The sequence below is a fragment of the Anolis carolinensis genome, chromosome 6 (assembly GCF_035594765.1).
Source record: "Anolis carolinensis isolate JA03-04 chromosome 6, rAnoCar3.1.pri, whole genome shotgun sequence".
Classification (NCBI taxonomy): Eukaryota; Metazoa; Chordata; class Lepidosauria; order Squamata; family Dactyloidae; genus Anolis; species Anolis carolinensis.
In genome coordinates, this window is record NC_085846.1 from 69609181 (window position 1) to 69623597 (window position 14417).

General features: G+C 41.0%; 1 protein-coding gene across 1 annotated transcript in view; it reads right to left on the reverse strand.

Annotated features, from left to right (window-relative positions):
* Positions 1–14417, reverse strand: part of LOC100561835 (collagen alpha-6(VI) chain) — a gene marked incomplete at its 5' end in the record, with an annotated part of 86561 nt that overhangs the window by 51184 nt on the left and 20960 nt on the right. Inside the window, 10 exons of the mRNA XM_062957850.1 lie at positions 2180–2242; positions 2867–2920; positions 3031–3075; positions 4732–4758; positions 4856–4927; positions 7779–7832; positions 7949–8041; positions 10070–10215; positions 13076–13154; positions 13242–13585. Of these exons, the coding sequence (XP_062813920.1) occupies positions 2180–2242; positions 2867–2920; positions 3031–3075; positions 4732–4758; positions 4856–4927; positions 7779–7832; positions 7949–8041; positions 10070–10215; positions 13076–13154; positions 13242–13585 (977 nt within the window). The remainder of the gene's footprint in view (positions 1–2179; positions 2243–2866; positions 2921–3030; positions 3076–4731; positions 4759–4855; positions 4928–7778; positions 7833–7948; positions 8042–10069; positions 10216–13075; positions 13155–13241; positions 13586–14417) is intronic.

Consider the following 14417-nt stretch of genomic DNA (forward strand, 5'->3'; position numbering starts at 1 on the left):
ATAATAATAATAAGAAGAAGAAGAAGAAGAAGAAGAAGAAAAAGAGGATGAGGATGATGAGTTAGGAGGGGGGAGGAGGAGGGGGAGGGGGAGGGGGAGAAGGAGAAGGAGAAGGAGAAGGAGAAGGAGAAGGAGAAGGAGAAGGAGAAGGAGAAGGAGAAGGAGGAGGAGAAGGAGGAGAAGGAGGAGAAGGAGAAGGAGAAGTTCATTTTTATATCCTGCTAACCATCTCCCCGAAAGGACTCGGGGTGGTCTACAATCGGGATCAAGCCCAGAACATACAACAAATACAGCAACTAAAACACAGTTAAAAACATAATAGCATATAAACAATCCAATTAAAACAATTAAAAACACAGTAGGGTATAAAAACATCATTAAAAGAAAAACAAGCAAACTCATCAACCAGAACTAGGACTAGGGGCATGAATAGATTAGAGAGGGCTTGGCATAGACTTGTGCAAGAGTGGAATATAGGACCAGGGCTAGGTTAAAGTGCTGAGCAGAACCTTATTGGTAAATAGGGAAGGGCATTCATGAACAAGGACTAACCACTTTCAAATGCACGATAGAACAACCAAGTTTTCAAATCCCTATGGAAGATGTACAGAGAGGGGGCAAGTCATATCTCCCTGGGGAGAGAGTTCCAGAGACGGGGGGCCACCACGAGAAGGCCCTCTCTCCCGTCCCCACCAACCATGCCTATGACGGTGGCGGAAGCAAGAGGAGAGCCTCCCCGGCAGATCTCAGAGTCCATGCCAGTTCATAGGGAAAGATGTGGTTGCAAAGATATGTAGGACCTGAACTGTTTAATTTTATGCATGCATGCATAGCTCTTTATAGCAGGGGTCCCCAAACTAAGGCCCGGGGGCCGGATGCAGCCCTCCAAGGTCATTTACCTGGCCCCTGTCTTAAACTTTAGACTTAGGGTTGACCTAAGTCTGCCTGGTCTTTGGAGGTCATTTTGCTTACCTATGGTCTTATGAGATCATCTAGATGGTCTTTGAAGGTCTCTTTACTTAGCTACAGCCTTAGGAGACCATCTAGATGGCTTTTGGAGATCATTTTCTTTACCTATGGTCCTATGAGACCATCTAGATGGCCTTTGAGGGTCCCTTTCCTTACCTATGGTTTTATGAGATTGTCTAGATGGCCTTTGGAGGACCCTTTCCTTCTCTATGGTCTTATGAAACCATCAAGATGGTCTTTGAGGGTCCCTTTCCTTAGCTATGGTCTTCTGATGGCCTTATGAGATCATGTACATGGCCTTTGAAGGTCCTTTTCCTTACCTATGGTTTTATGAGACCATCTAGATGGTCTTTGGAGGTCTCTTTGCTTACCTATGGTCTTATGAGATCGTCTAGATCAGGGGTCCCCCAAACTAAGGCCCTCCAAGGTCATTTACCTGACCTCTGTCCTAAACTTTAGACTTAGGGTTGACCTAAGTCTGAAATGACTTGAAGGCACACAACAACAACAATCCTAATTTTGGACTATTTCATCATAGTCGGGGCCCCCAACAGTCTGAGGGACTGTGAATCGGCGCTCCACTTAAAACGTTTGAGGACCCCTGTTTTATAGCGACCCCATGGGGTTCATAGGGCTTTCGTAAGAAAGGCATATTCAGAGGCAATTTTGTCAGTTTCTTCCTCTGAAATACAGCAGTCTCTATCCAAGTCCCAACCAAGTTTGACCCTGTTTGATTTCCAAGGTGGCGAGCTTGCTGAGACCAATGGGGTGATAAGCATCCAGCACCAACCTTTGCAATAGTTAGGTTCTTGTAGACATGGGGTGATTCTACATTGATCCCAAAAGCAGACTCGAACTAGCATCCCAAACTCTGGTTTGAGCCTGCTTGGGTGAAAATGACTCTCTGAGCTACCTCAGTGGTGGCAACAATCTCTACTGATCACATCACACACCAATCTAAGTGGTCAATGTAGATGTGTCCCTGAAGAAATACAACTGGAATTGCTTAAACAGAACACATATTTCAGGTAAGAGAAGAGTTTAATCATTCCTGAAAAATATTATCCTTTATCCTTTATAATACTGCATATTTTGATGAACAGATATTTAATCTCGCAGGCTAGCTTGCTGAATAAAGGGGAGTGAGTTCAAAAACCAGGGTGATAAGCCGCAAATAGATTTTGTTTCATTGGACTCTGTCAAAACTTACAGGATGTCCTCGAAAACCCTTTTCACCACGTTCTCCGAGGACTCCTTTTGATCCTGGGCTGCCCTTTAAAAAAATAAAATGAAGACACAGCTTTGGGGTCAACATTCTAACTTATTTAAAAACTCTGATATTTTCAGCATCAAAACAGTTCAAATTATTCTAGTTTTTCTTTTGCTTCTGATGTAGATGAGAGGGCTATTCTTGCTATGTTTATTAGTCCAAAAAGAGCTAACAAACCTATCCCAAAAGAAGGTTCACTTCTATACTATTAAGGATTGAGCATCCCTTATCTGGAATTGCAAAATCCAAAATAATCCAAAATCCCAAATTACACACATGAGTGTCTTAAAATACATTTACATTATAGAATTGATGCAGTTTGACACCACTTCAACTGCTGTGGTTCAATGCTATGGAATCACAGAATTTATCATTTGATGAGGCACCAGCACACTTTAGGAGAAAAGACTAAAGATCTTGTCAAATGACAACTCATATAATTCCATAACATTGAGCTATGACTGCTAAATTGGTGTCAACTGCATTAATTCTAGCCACCAGGTTTAAATTTGCTTTTGTATTTATTTTCAGAGTTCGCATTCTTGTTTATATGTACTTTATCTAGTGTCTCATCTTGCATTTGAATCAGTTTAGTCAGTCTATTTCAGTTTTAATAAATACAATTACCTGATAGCCTGATTCACCCTTTTCACCTTTAATTCCTGGAAGCCCAGATGACCCCTGAAAGATAAAACCAACTGTAAATGTAGAAGATTTCCTTTGTTTTTCCCTTTAAAAACATACTTATAATGACTGAAAAATACTTCTAAAAAGAAATTTCAAAATCTTACTGGCTCTCCGTTAATGCCATCCATTCCTTTCTCTCCACTGTTTCCCTGAAAGAACAAATAAAACCAGGAATGATCTGCCAGATTCATTGTAGTTTATGTTGACGGAATTCAGGGTTGGAAAATTAGTCTGGGGGGTGATTTATGCGACCACCCAAGCACTAGCAAAAATGGACCTGCAATACACACACCAAGATTGAAATTGGGCAGTTTGAAAATAGATGAGGAGTTTTTGTTTGTTTGCTTTTGATATTAAACAATGCAAGGAGTCCAGGCAGCCTATGAAAAAAGACAAATTGTTGGTCCTAAACATTTTCAGAAGAGGCAGTTCATTCATTCCTAAAGTATTATTATTATTATTATTATTATTATTATTATTATTATTATTTTATTATGACACAGCAAACAAGATAGATATGTTGGATTTCGTATCACAAAATCACAAGTCGAACACTTCCCAAGTGTCTAGGACTGTGTGATGTATTTTCGGATGATGCGTGCAGATCCCAGTAGAGTGGCCTTTTGCAGTTGGCAGATCATAATTTTGTCAATGTCTATTGTTTCCAAATGCCGGCTGAGATCTTTTGGCACGGCACCCAATGTGCCCATCACTACCAGAACCTCCTGCACTGGTTTCTGCCAGAGTCTTTGAAGTTCAGTCTTGAGGTCCTGATAGCGGCTGAGTTTTTCCTGTTGTTTTTCGTCAATGCGACTGTCACCTGGGATGGCAACATCAATGATCCAAACTTTTTTCTTTTCCACAACAGTATCTTTGCGTGCTCATTCTCCAATACTTTTGCAGGTTTGTGATCCCACCAGTTCTTTACTGCTGGGAGGTGGTACTTGAGGCATAAGTTCCAATGAATCATTTGGGCCACATAGTTGTGCCTCTGTTTGTAGTCTGTCTGTGCGATTTTCTTACAGCAGCTGAGGATATGGTCAATGGTTTTGTCAGCTTCCTTGCACAGTCTGCATTTTGGGTCATCAGCTGATTTTTCAATCTTGGCCTTAATTGCATTTGTTCTGATGGCTTGCTCCATTAATTAATTAATAATAATAATAATAATAATAATAATAATAATAATAAATTATTATTATTATTATTATTATTATTATTATTATTATTATTATTATTATTATGTCAGAAAAACTATGGTTATGGGAATCCTGAGGATCTAGCTATGAGACTAAGGCAATTTTGGTTTTCCTGGAAGGTGATCCACACAGGGAACTGGGCGGGGGGGGGGGGGCATGTCCTTATTGGTTCTTCTGAATCTATGAGCAGCTTTCATTACCACTGTCCATGTTATCCTTTTGTGTCACCTCTATGAGATGAAGCTAGCGTTCCAGTCCTTCTTTGAGAGGTAGACTCAGGGGTTGGTGCTTTTGATGTTCAGTACCCTTGTTGTTGGCCTGCATGGTCTCCTCGGGACTCAGTTCTGCTCCCCCATGCTGTTTAATATCTTTATGAAACTGTTAGGACAGGTCATCGGGAGTTTTGAAGTCTGATGTCAGCAGTATTCTGATGACATCCAACTCTATCCCTCTTTCCCACCTTTCCCAAGGAAGGTTAGCCAATATTTGCTGAAAGTAATTGACTGGATTTGTGGGGGGGGGGGGGGGGGACTGAGACTTTTGTTCTAATTTAATCTTTATTTAATAAACACAACATATGCAGAACATTCTTTAGAAACATTTCTGTACCTTTCGACCAATTATTCCTCTCTGTCCCTGAAAAGAATTAGAAGAGCAAATGTAAGTGTAATGAGCTCTATATGCAAGACAATAATGGGGAGGGGGAGTCTACAAGATGCTAATAGATGCTTACCTTAGGGCCTCGGTTACCTCTACAACCTATGTAACCTCTGTCTCCCTCTGGTCCTGGTAACCCTCTTGGACCCTGAAAACAACAGGATGATGGTGAAGATTAATGATAAGTAAGACAGGGAGGGTGTACATGTGGGGTGTGGATATTTTTCATGTTAGAGAAAGGTCAAAGATGCCTCTAATCTTTAACTCTCTAAAAGGCTTACAGCCTTATCACACAGGGCAAAACACCGTATATACTCGAGTATAAGCCGACTCGAATATAAGCCGAGGCATCCAATTTTACCACAAAAAGCTGGGATAACTTATTGACTCGAGTATAAGCCGAGGGTGGGAAATGCAGCAGCATGGGTAAATTTCAAAATAAAAATAGATACCAATAAAATTTCATTAATCGAGGCATCAGTAGGTTAAATGTTTTTGAATATTTACCCTATTTCAAAGAAAAACAATAAACTAGCTCTATAAGTGGAAAAGTAGGGGCAACAAAAACAATATGGTATCAACAATAACCTAACAACAAGAACAACAACAACAACAACAAAAACTTCATTTGGATCCCACCCTATCTCCCCATGGGGACTCAGGCCAGCTTCCAACATAGTAACAGGCAAACATTCAATGCTTATATAAACAATGCAGAGCTAGATATAGATCTATAATTATAGATACTAATTTCACATATGTATTTTCCCCTGAAACATTTGCAAATCCCCTCTGTGTGTGTGTGTGTGTGCATTTCCCCCCTGTAATATTTGCAAGCCCTATATATAGGTAGGTAAGAATATATTCATATCTATCCAGACATCTCTCTTTATATAGATATTTGTAGAGACTTGCAAACATAAGAGGGTAAATTCATATATAAAAATAACGTATATGTATGGCTACAGATACACAGGTACATGGATCTACATGTATAAAGGATTTGCAAAAACCTGCAAACATATGAGGGGAAATTCATATATAAAATTAATGTATATAAATAGATACACATATAGAGATGGCAAAAGCTTGCAAGGAGATAGAGATGGCAAAAGCTTGCAAGGGGTTAATGCCTATATATCTGTAGGAGAGTTTAACAAATATTTCAGGGGAAAATGCTTTCATAAGATTAATGAATATATATATTTCTTCTTCCTGACTTGCAAGAGTGTTTCTCTTTTCAAAACATTCCCTAGATTAAGAGGGGGGGGGGGGATTTGCAAAAGAAAACACACTGGGCCCGGGCTGTGGTGCAGCTGGCTAGTAACCAGCTGCTATAAATCACTACTGACCGAGAGGTCATGAGTTCGAAGCCCGGGTCAGGTTAAGCCTCCGACCATTAATAGCCCCGGCTTGCTGTTGACCTATGCAGCCCCGAAAGACAGTGGCACCTGTCAGTTAGGGAAATTTAGGGACGCTTTATGCGGGAGGCTAATTTACAACACCATAAAACTGCCAGCAAAACACGAGGAAAGGAATGCGGAAGTACAGCCACTACTGGACGGTGAAGCAACATATTGTTTGCCATATATGTGTTCATTGTAATCCGCCCTGAGTCCCCTTCAGGGTGAGAAGGGCGGAATATAAATACTGTAAATAAATAAATAAATAAATAAATAAGGGGAGAAGAGAGAAATAGATCACATATTGCAAGCAATAGCCTGCAGGCTGCATTACCGGCCTTGACCTTGACCCGATTATAAGCCGAGGGAGGCTTTTTCAGCTCATAAATAAGGGCTGAAAAACTCAGCTTATCTTCGAGTATATACGGTAAGTGTCTTAGGACGCTTCTACCCCAGTTAATTCACGGAGCTCCACACCACACATCATACAACATTGGTTGACTTCCGGTAGGGCTCCATGAGTGAACTGTGGCAGCAGCATGGTGGGACTCTGCTGCCAACATGAAGACCTCCCTGTGTTCGGTAAGGAAAAGGGCTTCAGCAGAGCAGTGACATTTCCACGTGTGGGATGGGAAAGTGTCAGCTTGTGGCCGGGTTTCCAGGATTCCCCTGCCGCTACCCTGCTGCCACCTCGCTGCCACCCAGTTTTGCCACAGGGCCTGGCAAATCACAGCACTGGACCTCATCCACGTGATGAGGTCCTTAGACTTCCTCCCAGAGCCCTAGTCAGTATGGTCAGTGATAAGGAATTATGGGAGTCATAGAATCAAACATCTGAATGACCAAGCTTTCAGATCCCTGATCTATGTGAACCAATTGTGGCCATGTTATAGGTGTGCTTGAATGTTCTGTCTTTCAATGCACACTAAACATTGGATGTGACTCTGTGGTCAAATTCCACAAGAGTCTGTCCACAGAATCATGTTGGAGGGCCAACCAAGTCCAAGAGAATTGTTCTCAAGAATCTTTAGGCCTTCCAAGGTAATTCTATGGTCCACTTCTGGTAGAAATGGATCATGGCTGAAAAAAACACACGAATGAAGCAGCTTCATTATAAGTCAGAAAAACAGAAACATCTTTTACAAAGGGAAAGAACTTCTTAGAACCTGGAGAACATCATAGCCAGAGCCAGCCCTAGGTATTTTTCAAGTGTAGGCGAACAGAATTTTGCCCCCCCCCCCCCAAAAAAAAACAATCACTGAAAAATAAAAGTGTTGGATAAGCAAAAATGTTGAATAATAAGGAGGGATTAAGGAAGAGCCTATTAAACATCAAATTACATTAAGATTTTACAAATTAAGAACCAAAACATCATGTTTTACAACAAATCAACAGAAAAACTAGTCTCGACTGCGCCTCCATATGTTTGGCGCCCAAAGCGACCGTTTAATTCGCCTCATTGTTGGACCGGCTCTGATCATAGCACAATATTACTATTCGTTTCAGAAAACCATTGCATGTTCATTGGATCCTGGCCATAGTTTGATATACTCTTTTGTCAGACCAGAAATCTATAATTACAGTTTAATAGCTTACAGGTTCGCCTTCATTTCCTGCATGTCCAGGGCTTCCTTTAAGTCCTTGAAGACCCTGGAAAGATTAAGGAGGAAATTAAAATCTAATGTTGTGAAACTACAGCATTCTGATGCTTGAGCAGTTCCTATGTAATTCAAATCCATACACAAGATGAAGTTTGTCCTCCTTACCTCCATCCCATATCTTCCTTCCTCACCAGCTTCTCCCGCGTCACCAATGCATTTGCAAAACACACAGCAACAGGTGCGTTCAGCAATGTTGGTCTTGAAAAGAGAAGAAATATGTAAATGACGGCAAGGTTTTGTAATCTACAAGATGTTAATTTGTTTGTTTAGAGTACTAATACACCATCCTTCAGTCAAAGCAGTCCCTAACGTGGCCTACAAATCATTAAGAATTTGACAGTTCCCTGCCCTCAGGCTTACAATCTAAACAAGATATGACGCATAAGGAATAGGGAATGGCAATAAAGGAGATATCAAGTCCAGAAAATGCTGTATACTATTCTCTTCCTCAGAGGAGGATTTGAAAACTCTAAGGTAAAATGTATGGCATAACTATAACTCTATTAGATTTGTCCAGTAATCTGTTCTATCCCCTCCAATGTCTGAGTGTCATCATATCACAGGCATGTATTGGGCATGACTGTTTAGATCAGTGGTTCTCAACCTGGGGGCCCCAGATGTTTTTGGCCTTCAACTCCCAGAAATCCTAACAGCTGGTAAACTGGCTGGGATTTCTGGGAGTTGTAGGCCAAAAACATCTGGGAACCCCAGGTTGAGAACCACTGGTTTAGATCTTCACCTCCAATGGTTGAAACAAAAACCCTGCCATTGGAGAGAGTGATTTGAAAAGTCTTCAGTTAATAGAGGCCACAGCATTGTACCCTGAAATCCCATTGTTTTAAACAAACTTGCCCAATGTAGTCCTCCCATAGATTTGCCATCCTGTGCAGAGATGGTCCAACCACCAGGAGGGGGAAGCATTATCCTGTGGTACCCTCGTCCCGGGGCGCCATGGAGGCCCTGGTGGGATGGCGCTACCCCCCCCCCGCCTCCTTCTCCTTTCCAGGCCTTTTTTGGGGGGTGGGGCTGCATGGGGGCGGGGCCAGGCCGCGCGGGGGGGGGGGGGGGGGCAAGCCAGGCTCAAGAGACAAGTCCTTGAGCAATAGGTAACACCCAGCGTTCCTGCTTAGCAAAGAGGAGAAGCAACACTTGTAAAAAGATTTCAGCATGGGCATCCCTATCAGTTGCTATGTGGGGTCCTCTCTGTCATGGTATTCTCAACAACTGGAAGATTGGAAGCATATTTTTCTCAGACATACTGGCCCTGCCACCCGTGCCGTCTGGCCCCATCCCCCATGCCGCCTGGCCCCGCCCCGCCCCCCGCCACATCTCTATCAGTTGCTATGTGGGATCCTCTGTCATGGTATTCGCAACAACTGGAAGATTGGAAGCATATTTTTCTCAGACATACTGGCCCTGCCCCCCGTGCCGTCTGGCCCCACCCCCCATGCCGCCTGGCCCCGCCCCGCCCCCCGCCACATCTCTATCAGTTGCTATGTGGGATCCTCTGTCATGGTATTCGCAACAACTGGAATATTGGAATCATATTTTTCTCAGACATGCTGGCCCCGCCCCCTGTCACCTGGCCCCGCCCCCACACCACCTAGCCCTGCCCCTGTGCCACCTGGCCCTGCCCCCACACCACCTGGCCCCGCCCCTGTGCCACCTGGCCCCACCCCCCCCCCACCTGGCCCTGCCCCCCACTGCATCCCAACAGTTGCTATGTGGGGTCCTCTGTCATGGTATTCGCAACAACTGGAAGATTGGAAGCATATTTTTCTCAGACATACTGGCCTTGCCCCCGCCACCTGCCCCCGCCCCCATGCTGCCTGGCCCCACCCCGTGCCACCTGGCCGCGCCCCCACCCCACCTGGCCCTGTCCCCCGCTGCATCCCAACAGTTGCCATGTGGGGTCCTCTGTCATGGTATTCGCAACAACTGGAAGATTGGAAGCATATTTTTCTCAGACATACTGGCCCTGCCCCCACCTGGCCCCGGCCCCATGCCGCCCTGCCCTGTCCCACACCCCCCCCCATGCCACCTGACCCCGCCCCCACGCCATGGGGGGTATGTGCCAAAAATTACCTTTGCCTACTAGGGAAAATTCCCTAAGGACGGCTCTGATCCTGTGCAGTAAGATCAACTGAATATCTAGGACTTGTTTCTTAGAAGCACATATATGATTGCCTCATGAGTACATATATGTACCTCTGATGCATTACTTACCATATACTTGATCAACTGACTGTCAATATTTCTCATGCCAATATTCAGCTGTGTCTTGTATTCAAATCCTTTTCCAAACTCAATGTACTGAAGGTCATTAAAATTTGAAGGTCCTTCCAGAACAACGGTTATCAATGCATCCAGTCCTGTTTAAAGTGCAAAAGATTTGGTGAAAGCCAAGACAATGTCTTTGACACCTACTAGTTCAGGGATCATGTAACTAGGTTTTTAAAAAAAAGATGGACAGATTATTTTCAAAAGGAGAAATGGTTTCACATTAATAGACATGAATATTGCATGTTTCTTTGTAAATGTGTGCAGGAGTACATGATACTCTATGCATATTCCGAAATAAATATTAATCCTAATCCAGGAAGGGGGCCTCAAGGGTAGTGAGAGAGAAAAAATAGGGGTTAATGCCATTGGGACAATGAATGTACTCTGGATATGATTCTGAACTTTAAAGGACCTATCCAAGATGTTGAACATATTTGAAGGACAAAGGCTCATTTCTATTAATAAGGCCTTTAAACTTCCAATTGAAACGCAGAGCAATATAGGAAGAACAATCCAGACGGAGGAGTGGGAAGAAATGTGGAACAGGAAATTAAAGTATACATATGTGTATGACTTAAAGGAAAATTGGATGAAGATGATGCATAGATGGTACATAACACTGAACAAATTAGGAAAATGGTACAAAGATAAAAATATAAAATGTTGGAGGTTAGGCAAACAAGAGGGGACCTTTTACCACATGTGATGGTTATGTAAAAAAAAGCAAGAGATTATTGGCAAATCATGCATGAAGAGTCACAAAAATATTGAATTTAAACTTCCAGATGAGACCGGAAATATACTTACTGTATGTACTTGAGTATAAGCCTAGTTTTTCAGCCCTTTTTTTAAGACTGAAAAAGCCCCCCTCGGTTATACTCGGGTGAGGATCCTGGTTGCTCATATTTGGATCATCTTATACTCAAGAATATATGGTACATTTATTATTTTTCTCTATTATTATTGGTATTATTACATTTATTATTTTTCTCTATTATTGTTACTACTATTACATTTATTTTACTCTATTTTTATTATTATTAATGCATTTATTATTTCATTCTGATCTTATTATTATTGCATTTATTATTTTACTCTATTTATTATTACTTGTATTATTTTCCTGTATTATTTTATTATTATTATTATTATTATTATTATTATTATTATTATTACATGTATTATTTTACTCTATTATTATTAAAAGGATACATAAGCATATTTACATTGAAGAAGATGAGAATAATGATTTGATCAGAGTTGGACAGTCTTATCTTAAATTTGAGCTTTATGTAAATATTCAAAAATTTAACCTACTGATGCCTCAATTAATGTAATTTTATTGGGATCTATTTTTATTTCTGAAATTTACCACCCTCGGCTTATACTGGAGTCAATGTTTTCCCAGTTTTTTGTGGTAAAATTAGGTGCCTCAGCTTATATTCGGGTCAGCTTATACTCGAGTATATATGGTATTAGGAATGATAGATATGAAATTGGAGAAAAATACTAAACAATTTTTGAACTATATGACAACAGCTGCCAGGATCATATATGCCAAAGTCTGGAAACAAAACAAAACTCTCAACACGTTAAACTGATTAAACTATTAAAAATTTTAAAAATGGATAGATTGACATATCTAATGATAAAACAACAAGGAGGACCACAAAAAGAAACAGATTGGAGCCTAATAAAGGAATATTTTACAAAAGATAACAAGAACTAAATAAACAAACAAAATAAGAAAAAAATATACACCAGAAGGCAGAATGAAAAAGAAGGGAATAATTGTGTAAAGAGGGAAGAACAGAATAAAAATGTTGCATTGAGGATGACCGGAAGTCACAGTTATTTAGATCTTCAGGTTTTTTTTATATCCCCCCTTTTTTCTTTCTTTTTTTCTTTTTCCCCTCTTTTCTTTTCCTCTTCTTTCTTTTTTTCTTTCTCCCTCCCTACCTGTGATGTCTCAGGGACCTTTGGCTCATGACCCCCACAGCCATCATAGATCAAACTGAAGAGGATATGGGTTTTTTCACATCTCAGCAAGATTCTGTTCCATTCCAGATGTCCCCTGTTGACATTTTCGTGCCAAAGCCACTTACGGACGCCCTTGAAACAGAGCCTGGTTCCCCGGAAAGTGTTGTGTTGATAGGAAGTCCTTTCTCAAAACACATCGCTCCCATAAGCAGTTTCTGAGACGAAGCGCGAGATTAGCGGAGAGAGACGATTGTAATTAAACCGTTTCCCTTTGGAAGTTTCGGGGAGGCAGGCATGTTGAAACAGCTACTTTCTCTGGGAAGAATTGGGGAGTTAAACACCTGTTAGGGGAAGCTCTTTAACTTCCATAAAAGTTCTGCACTGAGCTTTGCCTATCGCGGTGTCAACGTGACTAATCAAAGAAGAACATCGTCCCTTGTTTCCGAGCTCCTAAGCGGCCCTTCGGTGCGCTTACTCACACGTAGACCAGGAGTTGCGTTTTCACTCCTGTTCAAGTTTGGACTGTGTTTCAGATCCACCACGAATTACCTTGCCTAGCCTCGAATCCTTGTCTGGACTTTACTTCAAGAATCTCCTGGTGAATCCTTGCTCTTTCCCCACTCAAACTTCCAAAGAGTTTGAGTGTGTTTCGGTTATTGGATTATAGACTTTGGACTCTAATACTGGACATATAACTTCATTTATTTGGACTATTTTTGATCTTTCCTAAAAGGACAATTGCTTGACTATATACTCTGCATATTCTTTTATTGCTTTAATAAAGATATTAGATTGTTTATTGGCCTCCGTGTTGGTTTCCAATGCTCACGCAGCCTAGGGGTGTTACACTACCCTCCATTTACTTTTTCTTTGAATTTTTCAATATGTATGGGAAAAAATAATAAAGATTATTTTTAAAAGAAACTCAAAGCAAGAGTCATTGCCCCACGGATGTCATCAAACTCATACCTTTTTCCCTAAGTTCTTCTGACTTCTCCTCCAGGATTTCTATTCTGTCATCCAAGCCATCCGAAAATATGAGTAGCACCTACAGAAAGTCAATTAAAATAACGGTTAGTGGACTTTATATACATGACTGACTTTGAGTGCATAAGGACGAAGGCGGAGCATGTACCTTTCTTCGATTTGCAGATTTCATTTGGAATGTTTCCCAAAGAGAATTCAAAAACTCCACATTCAAGTGAGTTGCATTCTGGATAGTGGTACCCTCAAGGCTGTTCAAAAGCTTTTCACTGTCAATTTGGAACTTTGAAGCCACAGGTGGATCTGTGTTTTTTACTTGCAGTGCCACACTGGTTTGTGACTGTGATCCAGGTTTACAACTCACACCAGTCAAGGACGTGAGAGCACTGACAATTTGAGGAAGGCGAGATTCCAGCTGGTATTGCCCTTGAAAGACACGGTCACCTTGCTTTTGTGAGGAGACATCGATTCCCACAACAACATCCATGAAGCATGCTGCGTTTGGGGGATTTTTTTAGGAAGAGAAAACAGTATCGATTACTACTATACATGACTGAAAGTGAAATACTGGGGAAGTAGAAATAACTTAAGTGAAAAATGCATAGTATGGATATAGATTGAATCATTAGGATAACTGAGAACCCCACTATCAAATGTAAAAGAAAAGACTGGAAACAACCAAGAGGCTGTTTGCATCGTTGAATATGTCATCACACCAAACCATACATTAACGAATACAGTAGAGTCTCGCTTATCCAAGCCTCGCTTATCCAAGCTTCTGGATTATCTAAGCCATTTTTGTAGTCAATGTTTTCAATATATCAAGATATTTTGGTGCTAAATTCATAAATATAATAATTACAACATAACATTACTGCGTATTGAATTACTTTTTCTGTCAAATTTGTTGTATAACATGATGTTTTGATGCTTAATTTGTAAAATCATAACCTAATTTGATGTTTAATAGGCTTTTCCTTAATCCCTCCTTATTATCCAAGATATTTGCTTATCCAAGCTTCTGCCGGCCCCGTTTAGCTTGGATAAGTGAGACTCTACTGTAGTTGATCATGTTTTACAAACGTTTCTAGAGTCTTAGCTAGATGTGTTGCCAAGTTATGGCATTAACAATTTGTAAAAGTTCAATATATAGCAATGTTCAATCATTGTTCCCCTCCCCTCCCATTAGAATAGTAACGGCTGATCTATTTAGACATTTATCAATAAAGGTAGGTAAAGGTTTCCCTCTGATATTAAGTCTAGTCGTGCCCGACTTTGTAAGTTTCTAAGTATTACGATTTTACCATTTATGTGTTTTAAATGCAAT